Source organism: Mandrillus leucophaeus, unplaced genomic scaffold (assembly GCF_000951045.1).
Source record: "Mandrillus leucophaeus isolate KB7577 unplaced genomic scaffold, Mleu.le_1.0 Scaffold12, whole genome shotgun sequence".
NCBI classification, from domain to species: Eukaryota; Metazoa; Chordata; class Mammalia; order Primates; family Cercopithecidae; genus Mandrillus; species Mandrillus leucophaeus.
In genome coordinates this window covers 1932215-1949618 of record NW_012100320.1, presented here as the reverse complement: position 1 = coordinate 1949618, position 17404 = coordinate 1932215, and the positions used below count along the sequence as shown (strand labels likewise).

The following is a 17404-nucleotide window of genomic DNA, read 5'->3' as shown; positions in this document are numbered from 1 at the left end:
TCACCAGCCTCTGTCCCAAATAGAAGGCAATGGCATATGCATGGGTCATGATCCCACAGTGTGGCCCTGTGGTGGCTTAGGTGGAAATAGGGGCGGTAAATGACAAGTGGTTTCATACCCGCAGCCCTTTACCTGCACAGCTGCTGACACCCCATGTGCCCTGCCTCCCTTGCCCCACTATGGACTTTTCTGGTCCTCCGGGTGATCCCTACTCTTCTTTCAAGCTTGACTCAAGCCTCCCTTTTCTCTGGAGGCTCCTTCTGGAGTAGATCTGACCTTTCATGGCATTGGGTCTTTATTTGCCCCTGCTCCAGCACGTAACCCCAGGAGGTCCTATTGAATGTTTGCAGAGTGAATGAGTGTGTACACATGTCCAGGAAATCCCCATCCTCCAGATTCTCTAGAGAGAGGCAAGGCCTTCCATCCCCCACCTCCTTCCTCTCTTCTCTCCTCCCCTTCCCTGCCCCATCCCTGTGGTGCTGAGTCCAGCAAGGCTGGAGGCTGAAGCAGCTGCCTCTGGCTGCGAGAACCAGTGGGCCCAGGGGTAGGGGGGAAGCAGGAAGGGTTGCCAAGCCAAGCCTGCTCCACACCTCCCATCTAGGAGGGCAGATGGCACAGGGCAGAGTGGGCATGGCTGGGAAGGGCTGAGAAGCCAGGCCACCAGGTCAGTTTGGGAGGAAGAAGCTTCCTGCCGGCCTTCCACCCAGTAGGCAAGCCCGCTGGGGAGGAATCGCCTGTGCACTCCCTTGGCGGAGAGCCTGAGAGTCAGGGCTGGACCCGTTGTCAAGAAGACTGCATTTCAGACTGCATTTGGCAATTCTCTGGGCCCGGCTAGGGGTGGGATGGGACGCAGAGATGAATAAGATCCATTTCCTCCCCCAGGGGAGCTTACTGCCAGACATTTAGGGAATAATAATAACAGTTAACAATCATTGAGCACTTTACCAAGTGCCAGACACTGATCTAATTGAAAAGTAACTGCACGCTCACAACAGCCCAAGAGATAAATGCTACTATAAGCTCCATTTGACCTGTGGGGATAATGAGGCACAGAGAGATCAAGTAGCCTGCCCCAGACCACATGGTACGTAAGCTACATACTGTGATGCCTGAGTGTGGACCCAGGCAGTCTGGCGTCAGAGTCTCTGCATTTAGCCCTCACACTACACATGCTGTAAGCCAGCCCAGGTGCCATCTGCCATGGCCAACACATGCAGCATCTTAATTCCCACTTTGCCCCCTTGTCAGGAGGTTTTTAGGCTCTGTAAACGTGCCAGTCACCAAAGTATGCTTTAGGATCTCACCATGACTAGTGCCCTTTGCTGCCTACCATGGTTACATCTTTATCTATAGGCTTGTATTCTCATTCCTGGGAAGCACAGTTCCTGTGACTCTACCATCTCACAGTCCCTTGGAATGTCTTGTACAAAGCAGGTACTCAGATGCGTTTGCCATTGAGGGGTTGAGAATTTCCCCAGGTCTCTGTGACATGGACAGACTGGACCTGGGTCTCAACCTGTGCACCGGGAATCACGTGGGGAGTTTAACAAAAACTAATATCCAGAACCCATCCTCAGAGGTTCTGATGTAATTGATGTAGGGTACAGTCTGAGCATGGGGGATTTTAAACACCCCATGTTATTCACAGTTACTCTGATGTACTGCCTGGGCTGAAAAGTCCCATATTAACACTGTTTTAGAAACCTTGGAAGTTTCAGTTGAGGGAAGGCAGCAGAGGGAACAGCTTTGGAGACCAGTAGGCAAGATTCACGTCACAGCACAGTCACTTATAAATTGGATAAGTTTGGGCCAATCAACTTTCCCAAGCCTCAGTTACATCATCTGTAAAAGAGGATAATGACATCCCCCTAGAAGGGAAGCGCTTGAAGTAAGATTATTGAGCATCTACTAAGTGCCAGGTGCTTGGGTGCTCTTAGGGCACAATAGAAAACAAGACAGCTGTGGCTCCTTATCTTGTGATATTTACCTTCCTTAATTCAGTTTAAGAAACCTTTACTGGGTTTGGGATATCAAGCACTATATGGGTTCAAAGATGGACAAGAAATTGTACTTGCCCTTGAGAAAAAGAGAAGTAGACAGTAATTGAAATAGAGGAAGGAAGATGACAAGAGGGTTACCAACCAAGAGTGGTGGGGTTCAAAGGAGAGAGGTATTTAGAGGGCAGACCAGGGAAGTTTCTGTGGAAGACATGATACTTTAGAAGGCCCTTAGAGGATAGATAAGATTCTGTAGAATGGGATGAGTGGTAGTGGAAATAAACAAAAGCATGGAGGCAGGAACAGCCAATAATCCAACCTGGCAAAAGAGCTGGATGTGCAAGCAGAGGAGGGAAGAGAAGGTGCATACACGGCAGGAAAATCAGGGTTGGAGCCTTAAATGCTAGGGTGAGGCATTTACACTCGATTTGGTCAGCCGTGGGAACCATGCAGGAACTGGAGCTGGGTTGGATAATTCTTAGTTCTTAATACCTGGACTGCCTCTGGCTTCATTCTGGAGTTTGTGTCTTCATTGCCACTGTCCTTGGGGCCTCCCTTTTGCTGCTGATGTCCACCTTGGTCCTATGTTCAGTGCCCTGTCGCTGTCCTCAGGTAAGGGTCTGATGAATTCCCCCAACCTCAAGCATAAGATACATCTCCAGATGGTACCTTCCTAGGTAATTGCATTTTGACAGGTACAGTGGAAGGGGCACCAGACAGAATCTGGAGGAGGCCTCGTTCTAATCCTAGCTCTGTCTCTCATCAGCTGTGTGATGTTGGGCAAGTCACTTCCCTTCTCCCAGCCTCAGTTTCCTCATTTGAAAAGTGGCCAGGCTGGATGGGTCAATTGACAATGACCCTCCCAGCTGCAATGGACTCTGACTAACTTTGTCAATTGCTAAATCCAAGAATGTTTCTTTTGACTCATGCAAGGGGCTGCTGCTGCTGAAAATGAGGTATGAAGCATGAGGCTCAAGGGAAAGAGATGAAGAGGCCACATGTAGGTGATCAGCAGGGTCAGCTGAGCCCGGGCTTGGATTCATCACAGCCCAGGTGGGTATGGGAACGGAGACGCCTCCAGATGATTTCAGCCCCCAGCTATTCAGGTGTTCCCAGTTGAAATCCCAGACACTGCACAGCAGAAATAAGCCATACACACTGTGCTGTCTGAACTTCTGTCCCTCAGAATGCATGAACATAATGAAATTGTTGTCCTGTGCCACCAAGGCTGGTAATGGTTTGTCAACCGTGACAGATAAATGGAAATGGAGGAATAGGTGTTTAGGGATAGTTTGGTGGGGGACTCCCCATGTTGGTGAAACTTCACCAGTGGGTGTCCTTCCCCTAGGTCCATCGACATCAGAAGCCACCTCTGGTCTTGGATATTACTCTATATATCATGGTGCTCTTAGGAGAGGAGGCTTGCTGACTGCACTGTTCTGGATTATTGTGAAGTTTGTAAACAAGGCACTGCTCAGCTGGAGGGCGGGGTCCATCTGTATTTGTCCCAGTGTCCAAAAGGCTGAAGGTGTGTGTGTGCTCACACTGATAGAGGTCCTCTAGGTGCATCTTACACACTCCATCTCATCTCAACCCCACCATAGCTTCATTAGGAGCTACCGGAAGGAGCGTTTCTCCCACTTTACTGATGAAGAAAGAGCCATGCCCAAGAACATACATACGGAGTGGCAGGGCAGGGCTTTGAACCTGGTGGTAGGACTGAATCTAAGGCCCTTTTGAGGAGCCCCGTGGGTGACTTAGGGATGGAAATTCCAGGGGGTTGGGGGGGTCCTCATTTGCTTCCTCTAAACAGCCTCTTGTTTTGAAATAAGACTAATGAACTTGGCTTAAGTTCTATTTTCCCTTCCTTCCTCCCTTCACCCACTCCACTCTCATTCCTTTTTTTCTTCGGGATTTTTTGGCAGAGGGCAGAGAGGAGGAACCCCTCCCAAGTCCTCTATTAGAGAAGGCGTGATGGCGAGATGGAGGCTTCACTCACCAACCATGCTAGGACAAAGGGCAAACTAGGGCAGGCCGCTCCCAGGCTGGGTCGGGGGCAGTGAGGAGCAGAGCGGCCCTTCTCATCGCAGCCCCCACCTTGCCGTGCGCTGTGGGCGTGAGGTTTCCAGGAGAGTCTGCGGTGTAGGGAGCAGAGCTGGCTGGGAGGGAGGAGGCGGCCTATTCCTCAGTGGGGTTTCCTCGCTCACGGTGTGTATGGTGGGGAGAGAGGCACGCAATTGCCCTTTTCTGAGGATTGTGCCAGACCATATCACACATATAAGCTCATTCAAATCGATTTCCAGATAAGGCCAGGGGAGGGTAGCCAACTTGCCCAAGGCCACGTAGCATGTGCGCTGCAGAGCCGGTGGGGACGCGCAGAGGGTTTTGCTACCGACTCTCCCGGCTCTCCCGGGAGCCTGGGAGCCCTGGAGCGTCCCCTACCTGGCCGGGAAGCTGGGCTCTCGCCCCGGGGTTGTCCGGAGGGGGCTCCAGCAGGGGGCGCCCAGAGCCCCGTCCCGCGCAGTCGGGCGCGCCTCCAGCCGGCGCCTGGGACGGGGCTGGCCGCTCCGCCCCCTCGGCTCCTCGGCTGCTCGGCGGGCGGGCGCCGGGCGCTCTGGGAGGAGAGGACTGCAGGGCCGAGCCCAGCTCACCCCGCCGTGTCCCCAGTGCCCGCCGTGCCCGCCGCGGTCGCCGCAGCTCAGCCTCCTGCCGTGAGTAGCACCTGTCTGCGGGCTCGACGGGCAGGACGGGGCGCGCGGCCTGACAGCAGCAGCGCCCGGGGCTGGGGCTGGCGGGGCCAAGAGATCCGGGCACTCGCTCGCAGATCCCGGGCCCGACGCCCCAGTGCCTAACGCCGTGGCCCGGGGCATTGTGGCCGCCACCTGAGCGCTGGAGCTGCCCGCTGCTGCCCTGGGGCGCCCTCCGGAGCCTGGCACTTTGACCTGGGAGACAGGATGGGGGCGGTGGGCAGAGTCAAGCACCCAGCAGGGAGATGGGGCACAGACGTCCATCGAGTTAGGGCCCCTGGAACGGGCAGAGCACGCCCAGCTCCTGGCCAAGTCTTTTCAGCTTGGGCCGACTCTCTCACCTCCTGCTCCCGCCTGGCACAAGGAGGTGATGCGAGGAGGGTGCTCAGATGTCTGAGCCTCCTGTGGGGCCGAATGAAGCTGTGGTCCCCGCCGTCAGGCGCCCCGGCCTGGGGCAGAGCTAGGGTGGGCGAGGGGCAGCCAGCACGCCTGCTGCAGGTTGGGGTGGAAGGGCTTGGAAGGGCGTTGCTAACAGTTGTCTAGGACTCTGGGCCAGGCATTGTGGAGGTCCCAAGGCCTGCATAGGTCTGGCTAACCCTCACTATAACTCTGCACGGTGGAAACTGGTATTGTTACTTTACAAAAGAGAAAACGAGGCCCAGAGAGGTGAGCTTCGTTGAAGCCGTGCAGGTAATGGTAAGGTAGGGGTGCACACTGGAGGAGAGGGCACCATAGCTGACTGCCTCGGGGGCAGATGCAGGGACAGTGCCTGACGTCTTATACACCGGAGTCCACTGGAGGGCAGCTGCTCTGGTTTCTGAAACTGCGTTTCTCAACTGCCTTTGTGGAAGGTATTCCTGGGAGAGTCCTGTTGACCTAAGAGGCCCTGGCGCCTTGGCCTCTTCACAGCTAACTTCAGAGCCCTGTCCTTCCCCAAACCACTCATCTCCCAAGATGTTTTTTGAGCACCTCAAGTGGCACCACTGATGATTCAACAGCTTCTGAGGAGACTTGGGCAGAGGAGTTAGGGGTGTGTGGATGTGGCTGGAGGTCTGCTTCTCTGGGGTAAGTTCCTGGCTGGCAGGAATGAGACCCGCACCCACCCTGCCCACCTCCCTGAGGCCTCCTGATTTGTTAGCTGTGGGGTGAACAAGCAGGCTTCCCAAGGGAGCTGGATCTTTGCCAGAGAGACCAAGTTTCTCTTGGGTCAACTCAGGCAGGTGGCTGACCTTCTGTGGGCCCCAGCTTCCTCATCAGAGACCATGATGGGTCAAAGCCTGGAATGTAGAGAGGAGCTCTGTAATGCCAGCGCCCCATCCCTTCTGTTGGCAGCCTCTCCAGAGCCTGAGTATGCTGATTCCTAATGGGGTTGTGTGTAGTGAGACAATCGTGTGTGTTTGGCCCAACCATTGCCTGCCCTCTTGCTGTGGTCCCATTTCACTCACTTGCACTTGGTGAGGTGGGGTGAGGAACTGAGAGAGTTCACTTTGCAGAGTGAGCTGGGCCAGTGGGGGAGAGGGCTTCGTGAGTGTTGAGAGTTTCCTATGAGGTGATGAGGTGATCTTCCAGCCCTAGACACCTCCTCCTAGCTTGTCCCTCAGGAGGCCATTGACTTTGCCAACCCTGGTGCCATCTTGGAGGAGTTAGGGTGGCAATCAACAGAAGAAACCCTGGGAAGAGGAGTAGGATGGGTCACACATGTGATGTTCAGCGAGTCTCTTCCCTGTCTGGATCTCAGCTTCCTCTTGTAAAAACAAGTGGGTTAGACCAGACAGCAGTGGTTTTCAAACTTCTGTTTCACAGTGAATTCTTACCCAGAACCCCAACATGTAGTATGGATAACATGGAACTGCTCTGGCTTCCCTTTCTCACCCTGGTGATCCTGAAGCAGGTCTAAAAATCCCTAAATAGATGATCTGTGGGATCCCTTTCTGTGGGGTTCTAGGAAATCTGTGGTAGCCCCCTGAAGTGTTGCCTAGTATTAGAGTTGTAGGCAGGAATTTGAATTCCAAGGACTCCATCAGGAGAAATGTGGGCATTAAGGTGGGTATCATCCTGGGAGCGTCTGGAGCTGATGGCCTGTGCCTCTGGCCAAAAGCTGTAACTGTGTCCCTCCCCTCTGCCATGTGATTTCAGCTTTTCGAGGCTGGAAAGGTCCTTGTGCCTCTGGGTCCTTATCTGGGTCATAGCTGGTGACAATAATTCCACCTCAGTTTCACCCCTTTAGTTTGTTTCTAAACTGGTAAAATGCAAATTCTCCTTAGGAGTGGTGTTAGGAAAGTGCTTGAAGTGGCTATCGGTTGTTTTACCTGATGAGCATCTGAGCAGCGGCCTTGAGAAAGGAGGCTGGGGAGCTAAGTTAAAATCAGCCAACACTTATATAGTGCCTGCTGTATACTAGCCTACTACAAGGGGACGGAGGTGAGAATGTCACAATTCTTGCCCTTATGGGGCAAGAGGAGGGAAGGAATTCACGTTATCCGGGGACCATTTAAAAAATTACACATGAGTTATCTCATTTGTTTCATATTAGTTTCATTTTTTGCAATTATGTAAAATTTTGACCACATACAAAATAAACCTACATCCCGTATATCCGTCTAACTACCACGCAGATCAGGAGACAACACTGCCAGCACTCTGAAGCCTCAGAAGCTCCCCTTCCAACTATCCTGAGTGAGGGGATAAACACTCTTCTGACGTCTAGCACCATGCATCAATTTTCCCTAAATGGGATCACACAGTATGCGTCTTTTGTGTCTGGCTACTTCCATTTAACAATATGTTTCTGAGATTCGTCCATGTTGTTGCAGGTAGCAGTAGTTTGTTAATCTCATTGCTGGATAATGATTCCATTTTATGGGTATATAGTATCTCAATTTGTTTATCCAGTCTTCTATTAATAACCGTTTGGTGGTTTCCAATTTTTAGTTATTACTAATTGTATTGCGGTGACCATTCTAACGTGGATCGTTTGGGAAAACATCTGCATTCATTTCTCTTAGATATGTCCAAAGAAATTGCCAAACAGTTTTCCAAAGTGGTGGCCCCAGTGTATACCCCTCCCAGCAGTGTTTGAGAGCTCTAGTTGCCGCACGTACTCACCAACACTAGACATTGTCTTACGTTCACTTTCCATGGAAGGCATGTGAAACTCAGAAAAGGTATCCTGTGCTCAGCTAAGCACAATGTGCCAGTAAGTGACGGAGCGTAAGTGACGGAGCTGGGATTTGAACCCTGGTCTGTGTGATGACTATGGAATCTATTCTCACTCTCTGGGTTAGACATAAACATGGCCAGAATGTGATCAACTCGAGCCCTAAAAATGTATGAAGAGCACTCTTGGGGAACTTGAAGAGGTTAGAGAATTGTCATCTGTTTTTGGGAGGGCAAGGATCATGGAGCCACTCAGAGATGGTAGCATTTGGCTGGGTCTTTTGGGAAGTGGGCAGTTTTGCCCACTCTCCAGGGCTTTCCAGCTGGGTCTGCCCTGGCAAGGGCCCCACTTTAGCCAAGACATAGCAGGGATGAAAGTTTTAAGGGCATGGGAAAGGTCAACTTTGACTGGAATATAGGATATGTAAGGGAGGAGGCAAAGGCTAGAAAGATGACCTAAGCCTAATTGGTGGACCTAGTTTGTCCCTAGGGGGCTCACCTGCCCCCCTACTCCTGGCCACCCAAGATGTAGAACCCAAGGCAGAGGCTCACCATTTTCCTGGGAACTGGGGCTTCTTTGAATCCTGCTCTCAGCAAATGGAGCTGGCCTCTCACCAAATGGGAGATTTTAGCTGTTCCTGGGACCACTCTCAGGGTTTCTGCCAACAGAATTTTTTTGGAGTTTCCTGCTTCCATCTAGCTGTGTGAAATTGGTAACCCCACCCCACAGGACCTGACCCAAATTGTTTATTTGGAAGGAAAAATTGTTTTTTCAGCAAAAATAAGATGGTAGATAGTACTCCCTGGGCCAATCTCGGGAGATTTGCCAGGATGTTGGGGGTGAGGGGGTGCCAAACTTCTGATTATGGTCAAGCCAAACTTGCTAGAGGGCTCCCTGACATGGGTTAAATCACAGCAATAATCATCTTTCTTATTTGTACAGTAGTTTATATCCTCATCCCCACATGGATGTGTGAAGTATGTGATATAGATAGTATCACTCTGTTTACAGGTGAGGGGATGAGTCCCAGAGAGGGTGCCCACCTGCTGTGGATCACAAGGCTAATATACACTCACGCTAGTCTGGAACTGGGGCTCCTGGAGCCTGCTCTTTTCATGCTTACCCCGGTCCTGGCCAAGCATGGAGGATGCATGAGGGAGCCTGAGCACCCACAGGCAGGTGACCCCGAGAGTAAGCCCTGTGAGCCAGGCCAGCTCCTCCTGAGGGTCTTCAGGTTCTGTGTGCCTCGGTGGAAGGGAGAGAGGCAGATGGCATCTTGATAACGAAGCTCTGGTTTGCAGGGGGCTAAAGTGGTGGAAAGAGGGTGAAATTTATATACCCTCTGAGAGTTAGGACAGCTCCAGCCACTTGGCGTTGATGAGATGTGCCCTTATGGAATGGTTCCTCCACCTAGCCTGGTGAAAATAGTCTTTTGGGGTTCATGGAGCTCACATGTGGTTGGGATCTGATTGGCGGTCAGCAGAAAAGCTGCCAGTGCTAACCAAAATGAGCTCCGAGAGGCCTTTGCTGAAGACCCTTGGAAGACACATCCACAGGCAGCTGGTTTTATTCTTGCGATTTGCAGACTGTGCCCTGGGCCCTGCTCTTGGGGTGTTGTCCAGAGTGGCACGTGGCTGTCCCAGGAATGGGTAAGCCCCTTGGGGCAGAGGGATCCCAGGAGAGGATGCAGACAGTCTTTTCTGGTGGAGTGGTAAGTGCTCCCCATGGCTCAGAGTTGGCCTCTGGCTTTCAATGAGATGCTTGGGGCAGGCAGAGTTGGCTCGATTTTACAGATGAGGACACTGAGGCCCTTCTGACAAGAGAGGAGATCACAGGGCTAGTTGCAGGCAGAGTTGGAACTAGCACCTCAGGCTCCTGACTCCTGGCACCTTTTGGAATTTGCCTTGCTCCTCCTGCCCATCTTTCTTTCGGGGGTGATGAGTGAGAGAGTTTACAGATTAGTTCAGACACGCAGTTGGATGGTACAACCCCTGAGGGAGCTGAGATCATGATAGTGATCTCACCTTTTAACAGCATTTTCTAGTTTACAAAATAATCTCATGACTTGAAGTTGATTTTACAGTATTAGCCCCATTTTACAGATGAAGAAGCTAAGTCTTTGGCAGCTTAGGTGGCTTACCCAAGCAAGACTGGAACTTGTATCTAGGACTTCTGACTTTAAAGCTAGTGCTTTTTTATTTTTTCTGTTGCCCAGGCTGGAGTGCAGTGGCACGATCTCGGCTCACTGCAACCTCTGCCTCCCGGGTTCAAGTGATTCTCATGCCTCAGCCTCCTCCCGAGTAGCTGGGATTACAGGTGCGTGCCACCATACCCGACTAATTTTTGTATTTTTGGTAGAGATGGAGTGTCACCATGTTGACCAGGCTGGTCTCGAACTCCTGACCTCAAGTGCTCCACCCGACCTCAAGTGCTCCACCCACCTCGGCCCAAAATACTGAGATGGAGTGTCACCATGTTGACCAGGCTGGTCTCGAACTCCTGACCTCAAGTGCTCCACCCGACCTCAAGTGCTCCACCCACCTCGGCCTCCCAAGGTGCTGGGATTACAGGTGTGAGCACCACGCCTGGCCATTTTTTTTTTTTTAAACTGTACAATAGCTGCCTCTTTTTGCAGTAGTTTTGAATTTGATGAAAACAAATAGCTGAAGTTCACCATGGATGTTTTTCTGAACTTCTTCAAACAGATCTGAAGACCTGAGGAGCTCTCCTTTCCTGTCTCCTTAACAAATTTGAATTCATGTAAATTAAATAAGAACCATACATCATCAGCTGCAAGTGAGAAAAGGCTTGAGCAGGGCAGTTCTTGAGGAGCCAAGGCTGTGGATTATTACTAAATTGTTAGCTCCCTTGCAGCCAATTATGTTTAGGCCTTAGACTCTTAGGCTTGTGCTAATTTGGATGGCTGTCCTAACCACAGGTTTCTTCTCATTTCAGGGTTGTATGTTCGAGACCTCAATGAGGAGCCCAAACATGGAGCCATTCAAGCAGCAGAAGGTGGAGGACTTTTATGACATCGGAGAGGAGCTGGGGAGGTAGGAGACTGTGTAAGAGGTCGGGGGATGCTGAGGGAGCCAAAGTCATGCTGCTTCTAGCACAATTGTCAGTTGGTGTTGGAAGGCAGGGCCACAGGACCAGTGGGAAGCTTTAAAAATGAACCTGAGGATTATTTACCTGCCTGGGTGACTTTGCACATAGTCATTGCTCTGAAAATAATGACTTGCCGGTAAAAGGGATGAGAATTGTTGAGTTCTGTGTTTTCAGCATAATCTAGCTGGCAGGGAAAACCTTCATGATTCTTGTTTGATCTGTTACTTTTTTCATGAAGTTCCCCCAGGCTCTGGATAGAGACCTGACTTGTTGGTTTTCTTCTGAGTCTCACTTGGGATTCTCCATGGTTCCCAGGGTTTTGTTTTAAGCTCCGAACCTGGATGGGAGGTGAGGTAGTCCTCCTGAGAATGGATTTATGTTGAGTAACCAGCCACACGGGCCCTGTCATGAAGTTTTCCTGGGATCTTTGTTACTTGGTGCATTTTCAGGTTTGCTGAGCCCAGAACACAGCCAGGGTGAAAATCAGATCTGATAGTACTATAGTTACTATTGGGATAGAAATTAAGGTTTTCTGAAGCTCTTTTCTTGCCTTCCATTTCTACCAGCTGCTAAGATTTAAGTGGTAGTGTAGTGATTACAAAACACCAGTCCTGAAGTTTGAGTCTCACAACAGTGCATGAAATAGGCATTATTTTTACTCTCATTTTCCAGATGAGGAAACTGTGGTGAGCATTTGGGCAAGTTGCCCAAAGTTGCTGAGCCAGTGAGTGACATAGCCAAGGTTCTGACTAGTCCATTTTGTACCTGCACACCTATTATGCCTTCTCCCATGAGCTTGGCATTTGTACACTCACACATGCTCATCAGAGCACCTAACCTCACCCCTTCACACACAGTGCAGCATGAAAACATGGGAATTTAGAGTGTGTAGACCTGGAAAACCTGAGACGGGTCTCAGTTCATTTAGAAAGTTTATTTCGTCAAGGTTGAGGACGCACGCCCATGACAGCCTCAGGAGGTCCTGACGACCTGTGCCCAAGGTTGTCACAGCACAGTTTGGTTTTATACCTTCTAGGGAGACATGAGACATCAATCACATATGCAAGATGAACATTGGTTTGGTCTGGAAGGGCAGGACAACTCCAACTCTAAAGGGAAGACTCTAATGGGGAGGGGGCTTCCAGGTCATAGGTAGATAAGAGACAGATGGTTGCATTCGTTTGAGTTTCTGGTCAGCCTTTCTAAAGGAGGCAATCAGATATGCATTTATCTCAGTTAGCAGAGGGGTGACTTTGAATAGAACAGGAGGCAAGTTTGCCCTAAGCAGTTCCCAGCTTGACTTTTCTCTTTAGCTTAGGGACGTGGGGCCCCCAAGATTTAGTTTCCTTTCGCAAGTGTCTACTGTATCCAACAGGCAAAACAGGAGTTCTTTTCGCTTTATAGAACTCCTAGGTCAGGACTAATTGTCTTGCTTTTTTTTTTAACTTTCAAAGATAAAACAGGGCTTCAAAGTCAGAAGAGCTTCACTCCAAAGAGAATGAGAGACAGCAGGTGCTTCAAGATCAGGGAGTTCATCCTGGCTGGCAGGATGGTGCGTGGGGGAGCAAATAACTGCAGAGAACCCAGAGGGGGATGACTTCTCCCAGTCTCGGGCCTGGTGAAGGGATAGGAAGAGAACATAGGACTAGAGGCTGGGTTTGGTCACTGGAGCCTGCCTTGTGGGAAGCCAGGTTCTCTTTGCCTCAGGTTCTTCTCCTGCCCTTGGTGGCACCAGCAGAAAGGTGGCATTCTCAGCAACAAACCACGGCCAGCCCTGCCAATGGTGCTCGATTCAGTGCCCTCACTTGGCCATGCCCTGCGTGTAGGGGTCTGTGCTGAGTACTGTGGGTACCAAGACGAGCAAGATCAGACAGTCTCTGCCCTCCTGGAGCTCCACCCTGGCAGCGAGTCAGCTGCACACATGCTAACAAGGGCACTCTTGGATTGGACTAGAGTCTGGGTGGGCAGAGAAACTGAGAAGTTGTGGGGAGTGGGACTCTGAAGAAGGAAGTAGAAGCAGCTTCCTGGGGATTGCATTTACGATTCCTTCTTAGTCTTGTCTCTCCCTGACTCCATATATCAAGGACATGTGCTATTAGACCCAGAAGAGACCTCATGTTTTCTGGTCCTCTACCTGCAACAGGGTGTGGAGATCCCATGCGTCTCATAGTCTGGGATGTCTTGGGGTGATTCTCACCTCCCCTATTCTTCTAAAGTGCTAATGGGGCAAAAGGTGAGTAAGCAGCAGACGAGGCCCAGGGACTAAGGGCCAGCGGCCTTTGGAGTGGCCAGATGTCCTAGGATTTGTGGTCTAGAGGTCAGATGACCTAGAAGGCCTTTAGAGGTCCTGTCTTTCAGGCCTCTCACTTGACAGTTGAAGAAATAGAGGCTCAGAGAGGGGAAGGGTCTTGCCTGGGGCCACAGAACAGGCTAGAACTAGCTGCCTTTGGATGACCACTCAGCTTCTGAAGGGACAGTCCTATTCTTCTCTCCTGCCCTCCTGGTCTTCACTTAACATATTCTTGGGGACCTACTGTGTGCCACGCACCATCCCAGCAGTGGAAAACAAAACAGACACAGTCCTGTCCTCTGGCAGTTTATGCTCCCCAGGCTCATGGAGAAAGGCACTAGACAAGTGGATGCTAAGGGATAAATCACCATAAGGTGTGTTAAGGGCTAAGAAAAGAGAGAAAAAGATGCCCTGCAAGGGAATGATGGGGGATGTAGTTCCAACTGGGTGGTTAGAGAAGATTGCTCTGAGGAAGTGACTGCTCATTTGAGAACTGAGGGGTAAATGCACAAGACAAGTCAGCAGCATGGATGAGCCCTGAAGTGGGAAAGTGCCTGGGACCTGGGGAGCCGGCAGGAGGCTGGTATGGCCTTGGAAAGTGGGCCAGGGGCAAGCAGTGTTACATGAGGCTGGTGGCATGGGGACCAGATCCAGTTGGTGAATTCCCTGCCAACACAGAGTGGTGGAGAGGTTTGGCCTTTGTGGTCACATGGGTTGGGGTTTGGGTCCCTGACCTAGCTGTGCAACATTAGGACAATCTGCCCTCTCTGAGCCTCAGCTTTTTTAGCTGTGAGACAGAAAGAATACCATCACCTAGCTCATGGTCATGGGGATGAAATGAGATGCCGAGTCGGGAATCCCTCTCAGAGCTGGGCATGGGGTAAGTGTTCATGAACAAGAGCTTCTGGCTTTCAACAGTGACCAGATCGAGCCTTTGAAGTAGGTTTGGAGTGTCAAGGCCCCATCTTCTGCCTCTGCAGCCTTCTAGGAGGAAGGCGTGGGACTCTGCAGGAAGAAGAGCAGGGGGATCATCCTGATGTCTGGGGAGCTCAATGTAAACCTCCTTACTTGGCTGTCAGTGAGCACCCTAGTGTAGACTCAGGGCCCTCTCATTGATTTTAGCTCTTCATTAAGTCCTAACTATGCAAAAATGAAAATGTACAACAATTTGTTACATGTAACAATGGATAAAGCTCAGACACGTAATGTTGAGCAAAGGAAGGCAAACTCAGAAGGGTCTGTGCTGCTTTTTTCCATTTGTGAAAGTTCAAAATGGGCAAAAGGAATCAATGGTGCCAGAAGTCTGAATGGTGGTTATCCTTCAGGGACTAGTGACTGGAAGGGGGCACAAAAGGGATTCACAAAAGGGTGCTGTATTCTGTTTCTTGATCTGGGTGTCTGTTTCACAGATGTGTTCATTTTATGAGTATTTATATGAAGACATACATGCATATGGGCATTTTCCTGTTTATTAGACCTTAACTAAAATAGTATATAAATATAAATATATATATATATATTTTTTGAGATAGAGTTTCACTCTGTCGCCAGGTTGGAGTGCGGTGGTGAGATCTCAGGGGGAGGGTGCTAGTAGGTAGGCCCAGTGATGGTTTCGTGAACTTCAGCATAGACAACTACTGCATGCAGGATGATGTAAAGTAATTTAACATAAGCAGCAGATAATGAAGAGTGATTCCTTATTTCCTACCCTCCTGCAACCTCTGCCTCCAGGGTTCAAGCTTTTCTCCTGCTTCAGCCTCCTGAGTAGCTGGGACTACAGATACGTGCCACCATGCCCAGATAATTTTTGTATTTTTAGTAGAGATGGGGTTTCACCATACTGGCCAGGAAGGTCTTGATCTCTTGACCTTGTGATCCACCGGCCTCGGCATCCCCCGAAAAATAAATAACCTTTAACTCTACTTCCTGCCCTGGCCTGGTTCACATGTTTCTGATTCCTTTAGAGGCTTTGTCTATCCTTATCCTATGAGTAAGAGCATCTCTGTAGGAAAAGCTTTGGATGGAAACAGGATACCCTGGCAGGAGCATCCTGCACTCTGCTAGAGCCCTCCCTGGCCCTGCGTATTTGCCTGATTTCTAGCTTCCAGCTCTGAGTGCAGGCAGTTGGCTGTGCTCACACTTTTGGCACCAGCCTGCTTGGGATGCTGGAGGTTGTCTGCTGTTTCTGGGAGTGTTTGGAGAAATGTTGGCTTGCAGACGTTGGCATCTCCCAGCCTTGGTAGCAATCAGTAGAGCAGAGCAGGGAAACATTAGAGCAGGGCTCATAAAGAGAAACTCATCCAACTCCTCATTATATAGATGAGGCTAAGGCCAGAGAGGAGAAGTGGTGAACTGGTGATAGAACCAGGGTGGGGTCTGGTGGTCTGACTCCTAGCCCAGGACTCTGGCCACCACATCTTAAGGACCCACAAGACACAAAGTCATTTCTTCCTTTAAGTGGAATGCTTCTGAGCAGTGGGGGAGAATATAAAGGAAGGAAGTCTTTTCTGTTTGTACTTGAGGGTAGTGTAGCACGGTCAAAGTTAGGAGAATGAACCTTTGGGAAGGAGTGATGTTTCTCAGAGGGAGGGTGCTGGGAGGTAGGCCCAGTGATGGTTTATGAACTTCTGCATAGACAACTACTGCATGCACGATGATATAAAGTAATTTAACGTTAGCAGCATATAATGAAGAGTGATTCCTTGTTTCCTATCCTTTGATTATTTTCCTTTACTTAGATGGATTTTTTTTTTTTTGGTTTGTTTGTTTGTTTTTGTGAGATGGAACCTCACTCTGTCGCCCAGGCTGGAATGCAGTCACATGATCTCACTTCACTGCAACCTCCGCCTCCCGGGTTCAAGCGATTCTCCTGCCTCAGCCTTCTGAGTAGCTGGGATTACAGGTACCCACCACCATGCCTGGCTAATTTTTGTACTTTTAGTAGAGACGGGGTTACCATGTTGGCCAGATTGGTCTCTGTCTCTTATACACATCTAGATGTGTATAAGAGACAGGGGTTTCACCATGTTAGCCAGGATGGTCTCAAACTCCTGACCTCATGATCTGCCCGCCTCGGCCTCCCAAAGTGCTGGGATTACAGGAGTGAGCCATTGCACTGGGCCAGATTTTCTTTACTTACATTGTATTAACATAAAATGATAACATGTTTCTGTTGAGCTGGATTTCAACAAAAATTTAATCCAAATCTACCATTTTATAGATGAGGAAAGTGAGGCCCAGAGAGGGGAGGTTATTTGTCTAAGGTCGTAAACAAGAATTGGAGGAAGTAGAACTCAAAGGCAGGACCTTCTTGACTACTGTGCTGGTTTAAACAAATAAACAAAGAAAGAGATAAGAACTGATTTAAATCTACATCCAACCTTTATCCATAGCCCCCACTTCTCTTAAGGATCTTACCTTACCATTACCCCACATACCACCTCTGCCCTGAAGAAGACAGCAACCATATAATTGCTACCACTTAGAAGAGGCTCATGTATGCAAGACACCCTGCCAGCCACCCAACCTGCAGTCTCCTTGGGTGCGGATGAGAGACTTGGGTGGGGGAAGGAGCCTCTGCACTAAAGCCTCAGCCTTCCTGAAAGGATTCCCTGAGGCAGTCATGTTGATGGGGGCAGGGGGTAGCCAGACTGGAGTCTCCCAGTGGGATCATCTGTGGTTAAGATCAGCCACCACACATTCAGCTTAGTCAGGACAACCTCTTTGGGGAAAGAAACAACATCCTCTAGGAAACGTGTGAAGTTCAAATTTTCCCAAGCTGGGTTCAATACCCCAGTCTAGCCACACTGGGCACTATAGAAAACAACAAACATAGGTGTTAGATTTATTCATCTCAGCCCTTGGCAAAAGAGCTTCTAAGACTAACCCTGAAGCAAGGGGGCTTTTATGATCCCTTTTAAATTAAAAAGATGTTTGTTTATTATAGAAGTTATTCAAGGTGAGACGGGGGTGGTGGCTCACACCTGTAATCCCAGCACTTTGGGAGGCCGAGGCGGGCGGATCGCCTGAGCTCAGGAGTTTGAGACCAGCCTGGACAACATGGTGAAACCCTGTCTCTACTAAAAATACAAAAATTAGCCAGGCG

The 17404-nt window shown here is 50.0% G+C and overlaps 1 protein-coding gene across 2 annotated transcripts in view; it reads left to right on the top strand.

Annotated features, from left to right (window-relative positions):
- Positions 1 to 4654: 4654 nt before the first annotated feature.
- The window catches only part of DAPK2 (death-associated protein kinase 2), a 140362-nt gene continuing 127612 nt past the window's right edge, over positions 4655 to 17404 (top strand). For both annotated transcript variants that reach the window (XM_011967832.1, XM_011967823.1), the window contains exons 1-2: positions 4655 to 4708; positions 10857 to 10954. In XM_011967832.1, coding sequence (XP_011823222.1) covers positions 10863 to 10954 — 92 coding nt within the window. In that variant the 5' untranslated portion in view covers positions 4655 to 4708; positions 10857 to 10862. The remainder of the gene's footprint in view (positions 4709 to 10856; positions 10955 to 17404) is intronic.